The following is a 24118-nucleotide window of genomic DNA, read 5'->3' on the forward strand; positions in this document are numbered from 1 at the left end:
AATACAGTATAATTTAATTACTTTAAAGGTGAGTGATGGCTGATTTTAAGTATAATTTCTTTAGTGTAAATTATGATTACTATCAATATTGAAATATAATGTTCATAGAATCTGTAAACAAATATGATTAAAATAAAATAATATTTGCCTGATTCAACCCATACAATACAGTTCTATCACTTCAGATTTTTCACCGTCAAAAATAAATATTTCAATCTTTAATATTACTTTCTAGCATGAATATTTCTATAGGAAGCATTCCATAACCTAAAATAAAACATATGGTAATTTATGGGAATAAAAAAATTAAGAGTGGGTACCCGAAGAAGTCAAGTTTACTTTAAATTATTTTATTTATATTCAAAAAATAGCTAGCCTTAGTACAAACTGAATACGTGATTAAGGAATTAACGAAAATATGTTCTTTTGAATGTGAGATAGGTATAATTTACATGTATATAATTTTGTATAAAATTGTTAAAGTTAAAATCGACACAATAGGCGATAATATCCTTGACATACCTTTACCAAAAGTTTTAGTTTACTATGATGTTAAATTTTTAAACTATATTAGATTGGAGAAAAGGCACTATTCACCAGAGAACTAGAAGTTGCCTTGGAACTTCATCAAATTGATATTGTAGTGCATTCATTAAAAGACTTACCTACAACTTTACCATCTAAATTAGTTATTGGGGCTATATTAAAGTTTATAATAATTAAATATATAAAATTGTATGGTATATACATTATATTAATTAAATAGAAGAGTTTGTTCTGAAGATGTTGTTATCATCAACACACAAAAGCATTCAATTAAAAATATTGAATTACTACCAAACAATAGGTTATTAAGTTATATTTTCTTAAAATATTAATATTATTCAGTATTATAGGAACTAGTTCACTTAGAAGAATGGCTCAAATTAGGCATACATATCCACACCTTATTGTTAAAGATATAGTAAATTGTATTTGGAATAATTTTAAAAGATATTATTTATAAGATATCATAATATAAATTTACATACAACAAATTTAAAAAAAAAAAAAATTATATAAAGAGAGGTAATATCAACACAAGGATAAGAAAATTAGATGAAGGACAATTTGATGCTATTATATTAGCCTCTGCTGGCTTGCAGAGATTGAATTGGGAGGACAAGATTGCACAAGTTTTAAAATTCTATTTATATTAGGCCTCTTCCAATATGATCTTGTAATATCAGCATTTAAGTTAATTTTTTTAGATTATAAAAAACCATTCAGTAGATATATTTACATTTAAAAATTTTGAAAAATGGCAATAAAGTTAGTGCAGTTACTTTTTAATGCATTAATTTATGTAATAATATTATTTAAAAGTAATTTTTCTAATAATAATTATATTTAAATTTTATGTGACAAATTGTTTTTTGGCACTATTTCTTATATAAAATTAGGTACTAGATGATAAAAATTATTATTACGCAGTTGGACAAGGAGTTTTGGCTGTCGAATGTTTAGAATCTAGAATAGATATTTTAAGTCTGCTAGCTCCTTTAAATCATATCTCTACTATTGTCCAAATATTGGCTGAAAGAACCTTTCTAAAAACTATTGTAAAAATTTAAATACACATAATTTACCCATTTTTGTCACCTCAGTTTTGGAGTGAATTATTTTGGACAAATCTGATGTCCAAAAAGAATATGTAATCAAATATATTATAGATTCATTCTTAACATCAAAATGTATTTACTACTTTTTAATGTTATTAAAGTAACTAGTTACATTTTTGTTAAATAACCATAATAAAAATAACTACTTAATTTTTTTAAAAAAGATCTTAAATATACATATCAAAGACATTTAGAGTTAGAAATTGCAGGCCCTGGCCCAGATTTAAAAAAAATAGTTTTATTTAAAAAAAAAATTTTTGTCTGGATTTTAATTTTTGAAAACATGTTTATTTTTGAATAATTTGCAAAAATGTTGCCAAACGGAAATGGAAAATATGAAGGAAATAAAATATTAAACGCTCTATTAAATGATGCTCAAGCTGATTAATTGGTATAATTTAAATTAATTTTTCCAAAAATCAATCGAAGCTGAATTCGTTTATTTGTTGTTGCATTGGCTCGACCTAGATTTTTAAAATCATACTACTTATCAATCCGGATTTGCCTGATCTGATTAATATATGTTTTATTCATTATCTGATTTTAAATTTTTAATAAATATATTGATCAAACTCTTTTGAAGAATGTTTTTCTTTAGTCTAGGAAAGCCTACTTTTTAAGAAAGAAAACTAGTACATCTTTTTAGATATCAATTTTGAAAATAGTTTATTATTACAGTCAAATAAAAATTATATCAAGTCCAATTTTTTTGAAAAAAAATATTACATTATCTTGTTTATATATTTATAATATTTTTTCTTCAGGTGGAAATAAATATTATATTGTGACATTTTTTTTACAGTGCAAATGAGTACTAAATTGTGGTATCCCCAGTTCAGTAATATCTTTAATTAAATTTTTCTTGTTCAATGTTTTTTTATATTTAAGTAATTATAACCATCTAAATTGTATTTTAATTTACTTTTAATTATAAAGTTATATCATAGATATGAAGAGTTATGAAAATAATATATAGAGTGGTAAATATTTTATTTTTTAAATGTAATTTATTAGCTAGTTACTTTTCAAAATTTTAACAATATTGCTCTTGTATTATCTAAATTGAAAAATATAATCTCAATTAGCTTTTAAAGATGTTTCTGTGTTCACTCCAGCATTGAGATGACAATGTGTTGAGAATCAACATATTTAAATAAAATTTTATTTATACAATTTTTTGATTTATGAAACTTTATTATCTAAATTATAGTTCTGCATTGGGCCTGTTTTTAAAGGTCTCAATTAAGATGTTAGATTTTTGATCCACACCCGCCCATAATATTTTGAGTTCAGTTCGCCGACCCAGTCATGAAATCTTGAAATTAAAAAAAATGATGATTTTATATTCTAATTAATTTCTAAAGGTATTATAGAATGATTTTAATTTCTGTTAAAAATTTATTAGAAATATTTAAAGAAAAATACATATAGTTATAAAAAAAGGATTTAACCAGAAAATTATTTTGATCGATTTAGACAAAAGGCAAGTATTTCTGAATTATCAGCACTTATCCATTTTTATATATTTAATAATCTTAGAGCTATTATTATTATCGTAAGTTTAAACGTATTTATACGGTCAAAAATTTAAAAAGAAACAGTTTATCGATCCTTTCAGGGTAAAATAAAACAAATTTTGGTTTGGACCTACCTAGTGACAGTGCAGGGCTTCTAATATAAATTTTCTTAATTAAATAATTTATTATTTATTTTCTAAGCAAGGTGGGTGTTCAGCTCCAGTTGGTGTTAGAACAATTTTAAAGGAAATAGATGGAAAAATATCTCAAGTATTATGTTTTATATTATAAACTTTACACATTGAATTATTATAAAAAAATAATTAAACCCTTTTTCATTTCCTACTTAAGTTTGTCACATTTCATCATCTTCATCATCATAATTATTCATTCATTATTAATACCTTAACATTCTAGGTCACTCTCTGCGGTATGGTTAGCGATTTGGAAGGTAAAGAACGGTTGGTTGAAAAGTTTACTATGGATTTATATAGTGATAATATAAATAGAGTAAAAAAAATTTAATTTTTTTTTTAAATTAAAATTTCAACATTGATTCCAAAAATAAAAGGTCCGATGACTTTTATCATTTCTATTGTATAAATCAGAGATGTGAACCCTTTATACAAAAAAGGGGTTGGGTCAGAGTTAAGGTTCAGAGATAAAAAATTTAAAAAGGTTTCGGGTTCAGGGTTTGGAGTAACAATATTTATTTCAAGGAGCTTAATTGCTCTAACTTTATATCTAGTAAAAGTTTTATTTGATTGAATGTTTTTCTCAATATTTTACCTTCTTAAAATGGATATAAAAAGATAAGTGAATATATTTCTATTTATAGCTCATTAAATTATGATTGACAATAAAATTTAACCAACAAAATGCAAAGAATTGAAAATTTTGAATAATGTGAAATATATTTTTTTTATTTACTTTTCATAAATTTATTTATATAGTGCTGTAAATATTTCTAAAAAAACAAATCGAAGGCGTTAAACGTTCATTTGACAAAAATCAAACACGTTGACGCTCAACCTTCACTTTTAAAAAAGAACGTGAACGCGTTTAGTTCAAAACTTTATGAATAAATATATTGTTTTTTAATTTGATTTAATATTTAATTTAATATAAATAATTACCACTACATTTTTTTTAACACAAAATACTAGCCATGTTTTAAATTAATGTTCTGAGCAGGGTTGGCTAATCGGTCAATTGACCGGTCAAATTCAGTTAATTGACCGGAGGAATATTTGATAAAAAAATCTGAAGAATTAAAAATATGTTAATAAAGGAAAAACGATATAAATACATTTGATGACAATGCCGTTAATTTATTGAGATCCCCAATATCAAGGGGAGCATCTTACTAGTAGTAAATTTAATAAAGTATGTGATATTAGTGCAAGAATTAGGCAATTTACAAACTGATGTTCAAAATATTTCAAGTGATATAAATTTATGAGAGGCGGAATGTTTATTTGCAAATTATGTAGAAGGGAGTAACTCCCATACGAAACAATCAGATTCCTGCCTCAAATTAGTGGAATGGATTTTGCTCATCATGCCCATTAATAGAAGGGGCATTTTACTAAAAAAATTCCGATTTCGACTTCTTCTGAAAAAAATTTATCAATTTGGGTTAATATTCTTACTATAAATAAAATCGATTGACTCGACAACAGGTAAATTGATTTAAAAATATTAAAGAAAATGATAAAATTGAATATGAATCAGAATAAGACTCTGCCATAGAGAGCGAAACTAAGTTATTGAATGACAATGAATAAAAATATTATAAAATTTATAGATTTCATTTTACTATTATATACAAAATAAAGATAATATTAATCATAATGTGAATTTTATAATATTTGACCGGTCAAATACACAACCTTGGTTTAAATAAATAAAAAAATATAAGATTAATTATTAAAAAAATTCTTAAAAAATAATTATTTATAAAAATATATAAATTATCACTTCAAATTGTGTTCAACTATTAAAATATAAAACCCTTGTTAGAAACTTAAAAATAATAGGGAAATTTCAAATAACCACTAAAAATTAGTGCTGTAAACATTTCTAAAAAAATCGAACGCGTTCAACGTTCATTGACAAAAATCAAACGCGTTCACGTTTAAGTTCATGTTCAAAAAAAAAATTTTATGATAAATTTAATTTAATATAAATAAACTTATATTTTTTAATACAATATTTTAGCCATGTTAAATAATAATATAGTTTTATTTTGATAATATAATTAAAAATAAAATGTAATAATATAGCGAATAAAAAGATATTTTTATTTATAAAAAAATTTTCTTATTAAATTTTAATAACAATTGTTTTCAAAATATTTATCTGATAGACAGGAACACTTGGCAGTTAATACGGCGTTAGCCTATACGCTCTACAGGGGCAGGTGAGGGGATTGCGGTATTATACTTAATAAACAGCTCTTTTAACGTGGAGAATTAATTAAAAACATATTGTTTTGTTATTTGCAAAAAATTGAGATAAGTTATCCTCCTCCAATCCATTCTCTACTCTCGACAAACAAAAAGGATATCTCGAAATTAACAGTTCTCTAGGGTTTTCAAAGCATTTTTTTCAATAACGCTATACGTTTATTTTTAATAGGTTCATTCTGGGCCATTGGAGTTTGAATGCTGGATGTATATTTGCAGAAAGAACATATTGATCTTTATATATATGTTCAAATTTTTAGAAAAATAAAATATATGTAATAATTGAGAGTGATAGGTTTAATACCTTTTATTAATCCCATTTAATACGGCGTCTATCAATGGTTGACCATTTGAGGCCACTAATTTTTTTAATTTTAAAATAACTATCGCTATTGTTGTGGTCAAATATCCCAAATGCATTATTTCTTCAAATTTAATGATTTAACTTAGTTATATCATATAAAATCAAGTAATCAATATTAAAATCAAATGTCATTTTAAATTGGAATCTGAAGATTTTGACAATATAATACTTTTTGGCCACATTTTACACTTGGTAAGCATTGGATTAGTTCCTTCAATATAGGATGTTAATGTAAAACATTTATCATATTTGGCTATAGTAATGAGAATTCATCTGATTTTGGATTCAGAATCAGATGATGAGGATTAAATAATAATATCCATGCTTATGCTAATCTATTAAATTAAAATATAAACAATAATATTCAAATTAATAAACTATGTGTTAAAAAAATTGAAATGTGAAAAGTAAATACACTGCCGATTAAAAAATAAATAATACTTTTTAAAAAAAAATTCGGAAATATTAAATTTTTCAAATAAATAAAAATATTTTTAAAATTGAACGAACGTTAAATTCGAATGCGTTCGTCATAAAAAAGGAACGCGTTCACGTTCAAAGTTCGTCAAAAATAATAGGAACGCCGTTCATCATTTTTTTCTAAAATATGTAATTCATTTTGAACGCGTTCGTTTACAACACTACTAAAAATAAATGAATTTTAAAGAATATTTTCTACATTAATATTTAATGATATTTGATCATAATAATTTAATAAGCCTATCGAATACAACAATATAAAATAAATTATTAACAGGATACTTATAGTTATATTATATATAATAATAAATATTAGAATCAAGTATCTCTAATTAGAACTTGATTTTGAACCTGGTATTAACTTTTTGGACGCATTTTACATTTGTTAAAGATGAAATTTATATATTGTACATATATGTCCTAGTTCAGAAGTATTCAATCTTATCTTTATAAGAATCGATAAGATGGTTTCTATGGATAGATACATTATCCATTACAATAATTGCATATGGTGGTAAGACACTGGTAGCTCTGTCATAAAATCACGGTATAATAACTCATTATAAGCTCCTTCGTTTATTTTATAATGGATTACCCCTGCAATTCCAATTGTACAAAGTATGCTTACATTTTTGCCCTTAGAGGATGTGATTTTTATTATTGGATTGGCATTGTATGGCGCCCAGGCCTAGATTGGTACAACATGCAAGTTTATTCCTGTTTCATCTAGGAAATATAATTTTTCTCTTGGGATATTTAAGATCTTTTCACAATAGATTTGACGAATATTAATTGTCCCGCGAGTATTTCTTCTATCAGGCTCCTTGCCAGCTCTTTTTTGAGCTCGGCATTCGGACAAATCATAATATTTTCAAAATATTTTTTAGGATAATGCTTAACCTCTAAATGTACGCTTAATAAATAAAAATGAAGAGAATTTGGTCAATAACGACATCAATATGTGTCTTACAAGTTTTCTATTATTTTTCGATTCTAACCATACTCATTAATTAAATATCAAATATTTTTTTTAAAATTTTTTTAGGTTTTACACATGTATTTACACCTAAATATAAAAAAGCACTAACCAATAATTATTCTGGTTTCCTAAGATGAAATTTTCATATTTATGCATTTAACGCCCTCTTGTGGATATATATTTGCTAAATTTAAAAAATGAAAATAAGATTTGAGTGGCAATAATCTAGTAAATATTTTTTTTTACAAATATATTAAGTAAAAATAGAATTAAAAATTATTTGATATTTTGATTTATGTTATATTAAATAAAATGTTTCTGAAAATTATTTTAAAAAAAGATTATGTTATCAATTTTGATTGAATGATTAATTGATTTTAATCAATGCATTTTAGGAATGCAGTATTTAATCATATCGGTATTTATAGCCGGCTAAAAATATATTTGTTTGAAGAAGTTTAAAATTAAAATAAATTTTTTTAAAAAGTAATCATTCACCTTCAAGTTTTTAGAAGTATATATGTTCTAAATATTATTGTAAACAAAATATTTTTATCTGAATGGGTTTTATTTTTAATTTAGTCGTCAACATGATGTTATATTAAATCCTCACATGCACAATATTGAAAAATTTAATAAACTTCACTTTAAAATATAAAATAACGGAAATTTTATTATTTATAATTCATTTTTAAAATTATAGTGAAAGTTAAATTTAATAAAAAAAATGATATAAATAAATTTAAAAAAAAAATTAATAAATAAACAACTTCAGAAATATAAAAAATGCATGTTAATTTGCCATGATTTTCCTCAACAATCAACATGCGTTTTTTAAATATATTTTTGAAGTTTTTTAATAATTATTATTTTTTTATTTATTTATAAAGAAATTTTTTTTTATTAAATTTAACTTTCCTATTATTTTAAAAATGAGTTATTAATAATAAAATTTCCATTTTTTTATATTTTTGAAGTAAAGTTTATTAATTATTATTCTTCAGTGTTGTGAATGTGATGTTAATATAACATCATGTTGGCGATTAAATTAAAAATAAAACGCATTGAGATAATATTTTGTTTACAAAAATAATTAAAATAAAACATTTTCCTGAAAAGTGAATATTGAGAAAAACATTATATTTTTAGCCGGCTAAAAAATCGGCTAGACCAAGTGTTTTAGCCCTAAACTATCACTCTGGCTTTTCGGGGTTATTCTTAAAAAGATAGAGGCTCAAATTTGCAGGAAAATAATATATATAAAACGCCTCAATGTTAACGGATTTTCTTCGGAAAGCGCCTCAAGATTGAGCCGAGTTAGCTTGTATTTAGCCATTACCCAATTATAGCAATTACAAAAATTTATAAAAAGTGTAAATTAAAGATTATAATATTTTGGCTTCAAAATAGGCAGGACAAAAGCTTGTTTATAACCAACCTCTCCCCCCTCTCTAAATAAAAACTATCCAAAGGTGTTTTAAATATCACATTTAAGCTCAATCTTGTCGAATTTATGAACTAATGTTATCTAGTGTATGTCTAACATACATTTCTAAAATATAAAAAAAAATCAATACCTGTTAAAAAAATAGCGATGAAATTAAATAAATTCGGCCAGAAAGTTCATATCTAATTCTGAACTAAGATGGTATAGCTGGGAATAATCGCTCAGCTAACCAACATAGTAACTCATTTAAATCCTTGTTTTTTGGTATTTTTAAGACGCTAAGTACTCCCGATTAAAATTTTTTAACCCCAAGCTGAGTTGCTTCCAGAGCTTTACTATCTAACCTCAGAAAATGCCATTGCATTTTGCTGTTTCTATATTTTTGGTAAATATTTTTTATTTAAAGTATTTGTAATAACATTATTCATCTGAATCCCAGGTCTGGACCTCGGGTCTGTTCGTGCTCAGAGCTGGTCTAGTCGATTTTTAGACCCAAATATAGGACATAATTAGTGGTTGGTTAAAACATTCAAATATGATATAAAAGAAACAGCTCACTTAAAAATTAACCCATTTTTTAAAAAAAGTATGGATTATTATTAAATTAATATTTTTATATAAAACGAATAAAAATAATAGGATTTTTTAAAATTGAAACGAACATAAAAAACGAACGTTTACAAGCATTATTTTAAGAAATTATTTTTTGGAACACTTTTGAAACCCTCAACTTTAGAAAAAAAGATACGGGTTCACCAAAAACACGAGAGTTCACGCTCGGGCTCACATCCCTAGTATAAAGCAAGTTGATTGAAACACAAAATTATTAGAAAACTGATAATACTTGAATATTAAGGATACAAATGATTTTTTTCATATTTATAAGCATTCATGATATTTTTTAATAAAATTTGCCCCCCCCCCCCGGTATTCTTGTAAACATCATTTATTTTATACTTCTCTATTTTAATTGATTTTTATAAGAATAAAAATTTTTTTTAAAAATCTTTAGTAGTGAAAAATATTTTAAAAAACCTATTATAAAAAAAATTGTTAGAGACAGGAGTATTTTTATAGGTGGGGAATTTTCTGTATCTTGAGATTATGCTTAGTTTATGTCATATTAATAACGAGAATTATTTTAATATAAAGGAAACTCTCAACAGTTCCGCATCAAATCGATTAGCTAACAAGATAGATAAAAAATATAATAAAGGTTTGTTTCTTATAATGTTATTTAACCCTCATATCATAGGAGTACAAATATTTGTGTCAAAAAATCAAAGCCTTTGATGGTCATTGTAATGGCACAAAACTATGTTCCTTTTTTAATATGTAATTTATTAGGATTTAATAAATAGGAATATAGAAAGATAGATTCATCCATTACTTTTAAATTTTTTGAAAAACAGCTCCTTATAAAAAAAATTTTGTACATAAGTAAAAAAAAGGAAAAATGATTAAATTTCTTAACTATTATTATAAAATTCGCGCATATTCTATATTGTTTCTATAATTCATTCATAATCATAGTTGTATAAATCTTAATTATTTTAGCACAAAAATAAACGTGATATAAAAAAGGGGTAGAAAAAGAAAAAAATTTAAATACACATTTATATGTTTTAGATTTTAGAATGCCACTCGTTTAAAATAAAAACCGTATATAATATATTTACTAAATAATAACTAAATTTTATTATCTTCCTAAACACAGATGGAACAGATCTTTGTTGAAATCATACAATTTAATTTCGAGTTTGTTATCTGATGATATGAGTAATGTTGTTAAAGGCTCGTTTTGAGCCGATTTTTAAAAACGGCTAACTCAATATTTTCGCCAGAAAAATATTGCCTAATCCTCAAAATTTCGCTAATAGTTGTCTAAACCTTTATTCCTTTTACGAACAAAATTTTCGGGCTTGAGTATTATTATTCTGGATGAAATATTGAGTTAGCAGTTTTTAAAAATCGGCTCAAAACAAGCCGTTTAACAACACTATGATATGAGAATTTTGAGATTCCATGTGCTTTATAATTTTCATAAGGCCAGTAAAAATTGATGCCCAATATTTAATCGAACAAGAACTTGGATTCGTTAAAAATATTCAGGAATCCCAAAAGACTAAAATTCATAAAATGATTATATTTGGCACTGCAGAGCATCAGATCATCTCTTTGATCAGCCGATAGGGCCTTAAAACTTTATTGTTATTTTTTATCCCATGTTGCTACACCCTTGGTTTTTTTGCGTATAGTTCACACTACTGCAATATTGCTTACGATGGATGAAATCCAATTAAAATGCTTCCCATATCATCAAAAAAAACAAATCAACTATAACAACCAACTCTACATTAAATTGTATGATCTCAAAAAATTCGATCTGAGATTAAAACGCTATGACTACCTGAAATCTGTTTTAAGTATTAAATTGAGAGTGTGAGAACAACTTGTAGAAAATAGTTGAATAAATAAGTGTATGAAGATTGTAACATATTTTATTTTTTTATTCATCTACATTAATTATAAAGTAAATATATATTAAATTAATATTATATAAAGATTATAGTAAAAAAAATTTAAAAATAAAATTAAAATAAACTAAAAGTAACAAAAAGTAAAATAATATCGTAATAATTCTTCTAATTTGAATAAGACATTTTTCGTTTAAAAATATTCATCTGAATATTACAACATTAAGAAGATATACAATTTAGTTATTACTTAGTCGATATATATTATATAACTTTTTTGTTTAAACGAGTGTCTAAAATCCAAAACGCGTATTTAAGACAAGGAAATATGTTTAGAGGGATGATAAATAACATTCAGAATTGTATATATATCATTTATAATTGATTATATATTTGACTGATAATAACAGATTCAGCAGCGCATATTATTACCGGAATATATTTGAACCCATCTGGATCTTCTCACATTGACATAAAGGATATAGAATTTAACGAAGAAGCTACAGAATTCCCAAATATTGATATGAAAATAAATACTGAAGATAGTAAAAAGCGCGCTGCTTTACATAATCCTGACGATAAAGGGAACGACGAGAGCCAGCTCAAAAATCATAATGATTCCATTTTAAATAAAGTATGATGTTAACTATATAAAAATTCACAAAATAACTATTTTAAAAATTTATTTGAATTTTATTTTCCCGCCGTAAAAACACTTTGGCACTTAATTATTAGAGATTTTATAACAAATTCCTCTATCAATTGAGAGATTGCTATTTAAAAAATCTTTGCTAACGAGTTATCCTGATTTGGTTAGATTTTTTATATTTAATCTGATGAGTATTGAAAGCTAATAATATAAAAAAAATTTATCGACCTAACTATGGAAATTATTATAAAGTCCAAGCAATCGCAGTTCAGTTCTCAAACCGCCCCGATTCGGGTTTGAACCGAGAAATGAGGATCCTTTTGCTAAACCTTTAAGGTCATATAGAGTTTCTTTTATATATTCATATATGGTAATATATGAGGTAACGTTTAGTAAAGCAGGAAAACCAAATTAAACCTGGAAAAAAGAAATTTTGCATACATTCATTCATTACATTTTTTAAAATTTTTTTAGATAATTTGAATACTTTTAATTCTGATAATTGTGTTGGAAATGATATGAAATAAATATTATAATATTTTATATACGAATCGTAATTTTGTTATTATATATTGTTATAAACGAATCCCGGAAAAAAACCCCGTAAAATAAACCCCCGGAAAAAAATTCCCCAAGAATTTTTTTTCATTTTTATAGAATTTACTTAAGACCTAATAATATAGGTATATTTTTATTTGGCCTACTCTTCATAAAAAAATGCTTAAATAAGAAAAACTGATGTTTAAATTGGTACTGGGAAAATATCTGTTCATTTAACTAGTTGCTGAACAATAATATTTTTAACAAATTATTAACTTGCAATTGTCTAAATACCAATTATAGCTTTTTTAATTTATAAACAATTTTTATTCTTTTGATTAAAAATACATTTTAAAACTTAATGATCATAATACATTTTAATATCTGTTCATTTAACTAGTTGCTGAACAATAATATTTTTAACAAATTATTAACTTGCAATTGTCTAAATACCAATTCAATATAAATTATTGCTAGATATACTTAAATATGAGAGTGTATAAAAATAATCCCAAGGGGTTTATTTTCCTGGGGGTTTATTTTCCGGGGTTTTTTTTTCCTATTACCGTTATAAATATACGTGTATATGTAATAGTAAAATTAATCATGAGTAAAGCTAAAATATTATAATGTATATATCAGAGACCTGCAGAGGCACCATTTTCACGGCCCGGCCCGGTTTTAAATTTTTTAGGCCCGGCCCGGATATTTTTTAAAAAATTTTTTTACGGCCCGGCCCGGATTTATAGATTTAAGGCCCGGCCCGGATAAATTTAAAAAAAATTTTTTACGGCCCGGCCCGGATTTAAAAATTTAAGGCCCGGCCCGGATATTTAAAAAAAAAATTCAGGCCCGGCTCGGATTTTTTAAAATTATATTCGACCTGGAATAAAAAATATTCACCTATGAGGTATTTTACCAAATTTTTCAGCGAGCATTATCGCTTATTATTTAAAAAATACATAAAAAAGCTAATATTTTGAGAATATTATATTGAATTTATAAAAATTATAAAACTGTTATTTATAAAAATGGATATTTTGAGCTTATAACTATATTTTTTGCATTTACTATAAAAATAAAACTAATATTCATAAAAATGGTAATAATATTTTGAGCATATACTATATTTTATATTGCATTTAAAAAAAATAAAACTAATATTTAATTTATAAAAATGGAAAATATTTTGAGAATATAATATATTGTATTTAATTTACTATTTATTTTATAAAATAAAAATAAATCGCTATTTAAAAAAATGCATGTATAATAAATAGTATTTTGAAAATATAATCTAATTGCACAATATTAATATAATTTATTTTATAATTTTTAAATATTTTATATTACATTCATAGGTTGGTTTTTCAGGTGTAAAAAAATTATTAATTTTCATGGATTTACCATCACATTTATGTCTTTTTAGATGTGATGTACCATGTTTATAATTATAAGATAATATACTTGAACAATTCTTACATTGTACGTAGCCAATGTTTTTTTTATTTTCATCTATGATGATGTTAAATTTAGCCCATATTTCAGATTTTAAATTATTATTTGTATTTCTAAAAGAATAAATATTATATTTAATTTTATTAATTATATCATTAGTATTTTGTGCCATGATATTCCTTTATTTGATTGTTTTGGTAAATATTCTAAAAATTTAGATATGAATTATAAAAAATATATTATTAATACTGGGTAATTCCATACCAAATCGATAACTTTTCGGCTCGACCTTTTTAATTTCGATAAAATTTTGTATACTGAGAGAATATCATTAGAAAGCATCGAATCCAAAATTTTAGCCTCTTAGTACTCATAGTTCCTGAGATATCAATGGTCAAAAGTGCCAAAAATGACGTTTTTTCGAAAAATGCGATTTTTTAAAATTGAGATAAGTTAAAAAATAATGATTTTAAAAATATAAGTTATATGTCAATTTATAACTTTATTAAGGGCCTTTTATTGAATATTAAAAATTTTTTCAAAATAATATTGTTGCGGTTTTTATTTAAGTTATAAATTTTAAACATGAAAACTCCAAGTGTTTCGCTTTCCAAATTTTTTTGAATTTAATATTTTCTTATTCTCTAACCTTATATCTATTCATAAAAAAAATTTAAACTTGGGACAGCCATGGGTTTTTTAGTTATTGCGATTTAAAAAATCAAAAAATAAATATTATTTTCAAAAATAGATGGCGCTCCTTTATAAAATTACGCGTTTTGTTAAAATTATTATTTTTTTTAAACTTTTTTCCATTTTAAACATAAATAATAAGATTTTCCAGCATTAATATTATGAGAATATATTATTTAGATCATTTGATAGACTTATTTATTATTATTATTACTTTATTGATAACTTGTAAAAATTATTAGTTTTTATAATAAATGATTAATTTCCTAAAAAGATAGTTACAATTCCTATATAAAGCAAGTTTTCCCGCACCTGCCTTGATATTAATTAATTTTTATTTTACAAATATTTTCAATATTAATTTTTTCTTAAAATTATTTATAATGTATAAATATAAATGTGCAAATCCTTTTAAAGAATCTAAACACTTTAATTGTAAAAAGAACCTGCGTAAAGTCACGACGTGGATGTGGATGACATAATTTCAAAACATTGAGGCGGAACACTATATTTGTGATAAATGTCGTAAGCGTTTATCACAAAAAAAATTGAAAATATAAATTCTGATAGCGAATATGTAAATAATATCCCCACAGCATCCGCATCAATAGATTCAATCAATTTAACCTTAGACGAAATTGGAATATCTCCTATTAAGAAAAAAAAACTAACTGAAAAAAATTATCCAAAAAAAAGATAGCAAAAATATCAAAAGCTCTTTCAGATATAATAATTAACAATCCAGAATCGGACACAAAAGACAATAATGATATACTCAACAATATGAAATTACATTATCCTAATTTATCTAAAAATAAAAAATATCAATTGCTGACCATTCTGCCTCCTAATTGGAGTGCAAATAAAATAAAAACGGAATTTAACGCTACATATCATATGGAATATAATTCCAAAATCATTTTAGAAGAAAAGGGGATTCTTTCAACTCCAAATCGAAAGCCTGCAAAATATCTCAATCAAAAAACAGTTGATATTGTTAAAAGTTTTTTTTGCAGTAATGAAGTTAGCAGGGTATTACCAGGAAAAAAAGATTGCATATCTATCATTGAAAAGGGGGAACGAGTGAACGCTCAAAAAAGGCTAGTTCTTAATAATTTAAAAGAATTATATAATCATTTTAAGGAGAGTAATTCAAGCATAACAATTGGATTTTCGAAATTAGCAAGCTTAAGACCAAAAAATTGCATATTGGCAGGGGCTAGCGGAACACATAGTGTATGCGTTTGTAGCATACACCAGAATATTAAACTAATGATTTTAGGCTGTGAATTAGCAACATTGACTAAAAATGGTGAGGATATATTAACAACTTATAGAGATGTTAGAGGCAGAATGATTTGCAACCCCCCATTACCAACCTGTTATTTTGGGGTTAATGATGCTTGGTACCTTAAGGTACCATCTATCAAATTTGAATTTTGTTCATTTTTCATTTGGATAGGCACTACCAAATATATTTATAATATATATTTGAAAAATCGTGATTTTTGGAAAGCCTCTATGGCCTAGTAGGCAAGAGCTTGGTTTACTTATCCCATGGTCCCGGGTTCGAATCCCGGCAATGATCATGTTTTTTTTCTTATTCTAACTTGGTGGTTCCATCCTTGGGGGGATAATATATAGGAGGCCGGACTCGACCACGTGATTCCGTATTAATATATTAAATAATAAGGATCTTATTACATTTTAATAAATTTTGGTCGGTATTTAGCAAATTAGGTTGGTATTTAGAATATTTCCATACATTCACTTGGTAGTAAGCATCATTAACCTTATTTTGGTGACTGTAGCAAGTGTCCTGGCTCGACACTCTTAAAAGAACGCATTGAAAAATTATTTATAAAAAATATAGCTCTTATTACGTCTAAACAATGAGTTTCGGTTGATAGAACAACTCTGGAGACTATTTCTCAATCTTCAGACGAATTTATTAATTATTTTTTCGATAAAATGAATATTCTCATATGCCATTCATTTATTTGTGAACAACAAAGTTCATTTCACAGGGTCTCCTGGCTCGACACTCTTAAAAGAACGCATTGAAAAATTATTTATAAAAAATGATATAGCTCTTATTACGTCTAAACAATGAGTTTCGGTTGATAGAACAACTCTGGAGACTATTTCTCAATCTTCAGACGAATTTATTAATTATTTTTTCGATAAAATGAATATTCTCATATGCCATTCATTTATTTGTGAACAACAAAGTTCATTTCACAATAACCTTAAAAATAGTTTAGAAAATAATCACTATCTAATTATTTGTGACTTTTCAGAAAATTATTCCTTTATTGTCCAAGACGAAGTTCAGGGTTATCATTGGACAACTTCGCAAGCTACGCTGCATCCATTCTCAATTTATTATAAAATAGGCAATCTAATTAACAACCTAAGTTTTGTGGTAATATCGGAATCCTTAATTCATAATACTGTTTCATTCCATTTATTCCAATCGCATTTGATTAATTTTTTAAAAAATAAATTCGACACTCCACCAGAAAAAATTTACTACTTTTCTGATGGTTCAGCAGCTCAATATAAAAATAGGAAAAACTTCATCAATGTTTGTTACCATGAAATCGATTTTGGTGTCCAAGCAGAATGGCATTTTTTTTCTACGGCACATGGTAAAAGTGCCTGCGACGGCATATTAAAAAGGTTAGTTGCCAAGGCAAGCTTACAAAGACCTTATACTGATCAAATAATTACACCTTTACATAAATATGCGGAAGAGCATATAAAAGGTATAAATTTTTCTTATGCCACCATACCAGAGTATGAGGAAGAAGAGATGAGGCTACGTGAGAGGTTTAGTAAAGCTATCTCAATACCTGGGACACAAAAAATTCACGCAGTGTTTCCTATTGGTTTAACTAAGCTCAAAACTAAAGTATATTCTAATTCGCAGACATTTGTTGTGAAGAATATAATATATCAACGTGAAGATCTTTTGATTGAGGATCTGTTAATCGATGAGATTAGAGGATATGTAACATGTGTGTATGATAACGATTGGTGGTTAGGATTTGTACAAGAGGTAAATGTAATTAGAGATGAAATAAATTTTCTTCATCCTAAAGGACCAGCAAATTCTTTTGTTTATCCAGCGGCACAAGATCTCCTTTACATACCAAAAAATAATATTTTAACAATAGTTAACCCATCAACGGCTACTGGGCGTACATATAATCTATCGCAAAACGAAATTATCATGGCGTCAAAACAATTAAATTTAAGGAAAACCGAAAATAAGTAATATCTTTCATGAATTTTTATTTATCTATTATATTTACAAATTAATAAAATAATTTTACGAAATTTAAAATTATTAATGCTGGAAAATCTTATTATTTATGTTTAAAATGGAAAAAAGTTTAAAAAAAATAATAATTTTAACAAAACGCGTAATTTTATAAAGGAGCGCCATCTATTTTTAAAAATAATATTTATTTTTTTATTTTTTAAATCGCAATAACTAAAAAACCCATGGCTGTCCCAAGTTTATATTTTTTTTATGAATAGATATAAGGTTAGAGAATAAGAAAATATTAAATTCAAAAAAATTTGGAAAGCGAAACACTTGGATTTTTCATGTTTAAAATTTATAACTTAAATAAAAACCGCAACAATATTATTTTGAAAAAATTTTTAATATTCAATAAAAGGCCCTTAATAGAGTTATAAATTGACATATAACCTATATTTTTAAAATCATTATTTTTTAACTTATCTCAATTTTAAAAAATCGCATTTTTCGAAAAAACGTCATTTTTGGCACTTTTGACCATTGATATCTCAGGAACTATGAGCACTAGGAGGCTAAAATTTTGGATTCGATGCTTTCTAATGATATTCTCTCAGTATACAAAATTTTATCGAAATTAAAAAGGTCGAGCCGAAAAGTTATCGATTTGGTATGGAATTACCCTACTTGAATATTGGGGCTTATTTAAGATATTCCTTTATTTGATTGTTTTGGTAAAATATGTTGTAAAAATTTAGATATGAATTATAAAAAAAATATTAATACTTTGAATAAATTTGCAGGAAATTAATAATTAGATCGATCTGTGGGTGTTAGGTGTGTTAACAATTACCCAATATTATATAAATCATAACTATAATATAATATAATCTTATAACCATTAACTCATAATGTTAAAATTTTTATAAAAAATATTGAGGCCCGGCCTGGGTTTAACAATCTTAGGCCCGGCCCGCCCGGCCCTGATATATTAAAAAAAAATTTTTTTAGGCCCATGGGTTTTATTTTAGCAATAATGTACACATTATTAATATTGATAGTAGGAATGAAATAGAAGAGAGGAAATTAGGGAGAAGACAAAAGGGTACAAGAATAGAGATAATATCAAATGTTATAACTGCAATGAAATAGGACACTTTGCGAGTGAGTGTAGAGATAATAGATACAAAAGATATGAATCAAAGGACGAAGAAGGAAAAAAAATAACAGCCTGGAGACAAGTAATTACAAAGCTATTAGGTTGTAGGGAATTCAATACCGAGATAATAGAATGTGAGAAGCATGAAATGTATGAAATGAACGTAAAAGAAATGGAAATCGAATAAAAAGAAGGGGATGGATCAAAATAAAGCGGGAGATGTCATATATGGTAATATATGGGGTTACTCTAGGAAAGGAGGAGAACCAAATAAAACCTGGAAAAAAGAAATTGTGCATACATTCATTCAGTATATTTTTTAATTCTAATATTTATTAATTTTATTATAACTACTATACAAAAATGTCCCTATTTTACAATTCTTTTCAAATTATCATTAATTCTATTTTTTTTAAGCTCCAGATATCATTTCGGGCATAATTAATATACTGTCATCTGATTAGGGTATTTAATTTTAATTATTTGAGTTACATCCTTGTTATCATCATCATTGAAATCGCCAATTTGAAAATCGGTATCAGGCTATGGATGTGCTATCAAATGTTTGATCTATTTTATCTAGCAATTTTCCATGTAACATGCAATTATATCAGAATGTTGACCAATTAGAATAAAAATGTATAAAATATGAAAATTATTTTTTTAAATTTTGCTGGCCACAGCGCACCGCCGTGATTTTCATTAACGGCTGTGTTTTTGGCATTATCAAAATAGTAAAATCCTGTGATCTTTTTTGTTCCAAAAGTCTTTCTATCGTGAAGAAAGTAAAATCCGATTACTATTCATGATCAATGTAAATTGTTATTTTTCTAAAAACTATTTAGATTTAAAGTCATAAATGTCCTTACAAAAATAAATTATGTATTTTATTTATTTTTTTAAACAAATTTTCATTTTAATTATTTAGTTTTTAAATATTTTACCTTCAATTGTATAAGTTTTTAACATATACATTATTTTTTAAATATTTTGCCTTATTAATTGTATAAGTTTCTTAACATATACATATTATATTTTCAAAATATTTTGCCTTATTAATTGTATAAGTTCTTAACATATACATCAGAAACTTGCAGAAGTACCATTTATACGGCCCGGCCCGGATTTAAAATATATTTTTGATTTTTATAGCTAATAATGGCAATTTCAAATATTTAATTTTAAAATATACCTCTTCTCTTCTCGTCCCGGATTTTTTTTAAAAAAATTTTCAGGCCCGGCCCGTGTATTTTTAAAAGAAATTAAAATCCGGCCTGTGTACCCCTGGCAGAGTTTAGGGCCAGGCCTGCAGGTATCTGATATACTTAAATATATTTTTATCATATTATACGTAAATATATTTAATGGTGAAAAATTTTTAAATAAAGACGTCATTTTATCGGATAGAACTATTTTCATCCTTCACAATTTTAAACATAAATTTTAGATATTTATTTATATATTCTAAAAATTAAACTAGACTTATAGTTTTTATAATCTATTATTATATAAAATAGGGTCTAGAATATTTGATGTCTTTTAAAAAAATATATATTTAAGGGTTCTACAATATAATAATCGAAATATTTAAATAAATTTTATCGATAAAAATTTTAGAATTAAAATGGTTACCAATTAATGTCAAAATATTTAACACCATCTATAAACTTTTGCCAATAATAAAAATGTTATAAATTTCTCTTTAAAAAAGCATTATTAATTTTAAAAATAAAAACACATTTCAATGAAATTTCATAAACGGTCATTTTTTTGATATTTTTAACAAATATTTTATATAATTATGTTTTAATCCGGGTGTCGAACCGATAGGTATAACGGTTCAGGCCCATTTCGATTTTTATTTTTAAATTTCTAAACAAAAAAAAATTTATATCACTTTTCTTCACAGTTAGTTTTAAATAAAAATAAAATCATAATTGCTGCGAAATGGATTGCGACATTATAAATTGTCTAAGATGGTCGCCAGGTTTATCACATTTGTTAGACAGGTGATGCCTTAGGCCGTCCATCGTAAATGACATCAGAAAAGTTGAACTCTCTGTTGTTTATAGCTCAAAGTTTCATGGATGTAATATCTTCTAAGAATTCATGACTATTTAGAGAAGCAAAATGATTTCGAATTATAGAGTCGGATATAGTTAATCAACGCACTTGGCAATGCATCGCGCTTTATTGAAAATTATTTTAAAAAACCTAGTCAGTTTACTTTATAATTTTATTATAAAGGTTCGGAAAATTATAAGCTGTCATTCCGGTTAGATTTTATTACGCATTTCAAATAAGTAGTATACAATTTTGACCCCAATTATTTTTTCATATTTTTTATTTATGTACACTTATTTTGATAAAATAATTTCTTTTAACATTAATTTCGAATATTGCAATGGTCATTCTTTTTGAATAAAATATTTTTTTGTGTTACTTTTTTTAAAAAAAGAATAAAAAGAAGTGAAAAAGAATATCTTTGAAAATTAATTATAGGGTTATGGCCATCAGCGACGATACTCTGAAATTAAAAATATGTTTGACACTTTTAAATATTTAAAATAATTTTATATTTGGGAATTCCTCCCATCTCCTGTTTCTTAGTGAATTTTACAATCGTTTTCTTTTTCATAAATTTTATAGATACCATACAATCAAACCACTAATTTTATTATGTGTAAAATATATCAATTTATTTTCTGTATAAGTATATCATCTAACACTGTACTTTACGACTCCCTTGGATTCATTTTTTACAAAATTAATAAAAATTTATGCTTAATAAATATAGGAGGCAGTAAACGAAAATCTTGTCACAATGTATTTAAACGCCGAAAAATGTGGGCATACATTAGCCGAAATGATGCTAAATCAGGGTGCCTTAGAAATTTTAACCAAGGTTAGGGAAGGGAACTTATAAAAAAAATAGGAAATTTTATATTTAAATTACATTTTTTTAGAAAATATTTTATAAATCACAATTTTATTTTAGACCAATTTTTACTTTCTTATTTTGTATTTTAAGCAATAGATTTTTATCTTAAAAAATTACATAAAGATATTTAACTTGTATAAAAAAGCGCCCATATTTTAACATCACGTAACCTAATTGTAATCAACTCCCAAAAAAGCACATTAAGTTGATTAGTTTTTTTTTTATAACAGCAGAAAATGTCAATTTTATATTTCATATTTTCAACTATAAAATATAAATCGTCGTTTGTATTGTTTGTTATAAATTAAAATTTGCAAAATCAATATTATTTGTTACATTTTAATTTCTCATGATCCGATCAGTTTTGAATAAATTATCCTGTGTCTCACTGTTTGTTTATTGTATTGAAATAATATCTTATATTATTTTATAACTTCGATAGCTAAATAAATTAGAAATTCGTTATTACGTCTGGACCAATCCTCTTAAATAAAAAGACCGGTCCAGGTCTAAGACTGAACCGTCGACCTTCATTACCTTTTACTGGAGCCAAAATCATTTTCTTTAAGGAAAAAATTGTTAATAGGATATAGAACTATTGAATTTATTATTCATCAAATGGATACATATAAATAAAGGCAGGATAAGAAGCTTCGACAAGAGTATAAAATTTTTTTTTTAATAATAATCCTAATGTTAAGGTAGCTAGCTTCACAAAAAAAACTCGATGCTTACTAGATTCGAGCCAATATCTATGAGGTTAGGATATACGTTCCACCCACAGACGCTTCTCGAAGAACGAAAATTTTTAAATATATAAAATAACCATATGTGGCAATGCCGATTAGTGATCTGCATCGGGCCTAATTTTTCAAGCCAGGCCTGAAATTTTTTAAAAAAGTTTTACCGGCTAGGCCCGAACCCGAAATTTTCTTTTAAAAAAATTATGGACCCGGCCTGGCCCGAATTTATTTTTATAATTACTCAAAATAAAAGACATATGTTATATGTCGTTTAGTTTCAATAAATAAAATCAAATATTTTTATTTTACAATAAAAATTCAATATAAAATTGATAAATTTAAATATATTTTAAAAAAATTCCAAGGTCCGACCCTACTCGTCCCGAATTTTTTTTAAAAATGTTAGGCCCAGCCCAAACCCGATTTTTGGGCCGGGCCGGGCCTAACTTTGCAGATCTATAATGCCGATACAAATAAAAAAGAGGGTAAAATAACACTGCCTTTTGTAATAACCCGGCTCAGAATTTATTTATAGCTGAGGAATTTTTAAAATTTCATTATTTTGAATAATAATTTTAACTTGTATTCTGCAAATTATTTAAATGGGAAATTGAAAATTATGAGCAGTAAATGAATATTAAACACTCCTCCATTTCATTATCCCAATTGATATAATTTAAATCTATTTTTTTTCTTTCAAATAGGCCCATAAAACCATACCATTTTTCTGTACATTAAGGGCCAGCAGATCTCTCAAACCATTTTTATGTAGATTAAGGGCCAACAGATCTCTGCCTATTGTATAAACAAATATTTATTTAGAATAATTAGCCTTGGTATCAGCCAAACGGTGTGGGTAAAGGTTAAAAAGTTTTCATGCATTTTTATAAAAAAAAATATGTAATGAAAATAAAAAAAATAATAAATGTAAACAACTTTTGCAAAAAAAACAGTTAGTCCTAAGATAAATTGATTCCCTATTTTTATTCTGAATTAAAAAAAATTTATGCCACAATACTTATTACTAGCTAGACCAAATTGAAATATATTCCAAATTTAATTTTTTTGATCAGGCATGTCAAACTAATTTGATATGTATTTTCATTTCCGATAAAATGATATAAACTACAAATTAAAGCATTTGCACCGCATGGCCCGATTTTTTTTAAAAAAAAAATGGCCCAGGGCTTTATATTTTCAGGTCCAGTCCGGATTTTTTTTAAAATATATTACATTTATTTTTAATTTTTTTAGCTAATAATGGCGATTTAAAA

At 25.5% G+C, this 24118-nt stretch overlaps 1 protein-coding gene across 2 annotated transcripts; it reads left to right on the top strand.

The window, feature by feature from the left end:
• The first annotated feature begins 223 nt into the window (after positions 1-223).
• On the top strand, positions 224-22123 carry LOC135929600 (porphobilinogen deaminase-like). Of its 2 annotated transcripts, XM_065466256.1 has the most exons (13): positions 224-333; positions 372-441; positions 484-533; positions 575-708; positions 767-847; positions 889-964; positions 1065-1175; positions 1443-1601; positions 3380-3448; positions 3596-3688; positions 10069-10132; positions 11804-12027; positions 21958-22123. In XM_065466256.1, the coding sequence occupies exons 1-13, from the start codon at positions 292-294 to the stop codon at positions 22084-22086; spliced, it is 1302 nt and encodes a 433-aa protein (XP_065322328.1). In that variant the 5' UTR covers positions 224-291; the 3' UTR covers positions 22087-22123. The 2 variants fall into 2 exon arrangements, with proteins under 2 accessions (XP_065322328.1, XP_065322330.1); XM_065466258.1 differs by lacking the exon at positions 1443-1601.
• Positions 22124-24118: the final 1995 nt, after the last annotated feature.

This window comes from Gordionus sp. m RMFG-2023, chromosome 5 (assembly GCF_954871325.1).
Source record: "Gordionus sp. m RMFG-2023 chromosome 5, tfGorSpeb1-WG-v2, whole genome shotgun sequence".
Classification (NCBI taxonomy): Eukaryota; Metazoa; Nematomorpha; class Gordioida; order Chordodea; family Parachordodidae; genus Gordionus; species Gordionus sp. m RMFG-2023.

Bases quoted from the DNA above. Each gene is read 5' to 3' on its own strand.
- LOC135929600 (XM_065466256.1), top strand. From the start codon at position 292: ATGGGAATAAAAAAATTAAGAGTGGGTACCCGAAGAAGTCAA. The intron at 848-888 runs GTTATTAAGTTA...AATATTATTCAG, and splicing joins GAATTACTACCAAACAATAG to TATTATAGGAACTAGTTCAC. The intron at 1,176-1,442 runs GTTTTAAAATTC...ATATAAAATTAG, and splicing joins GGGAGGACAAGATTGCACAA to GTACTAGATGATAAAAATTA.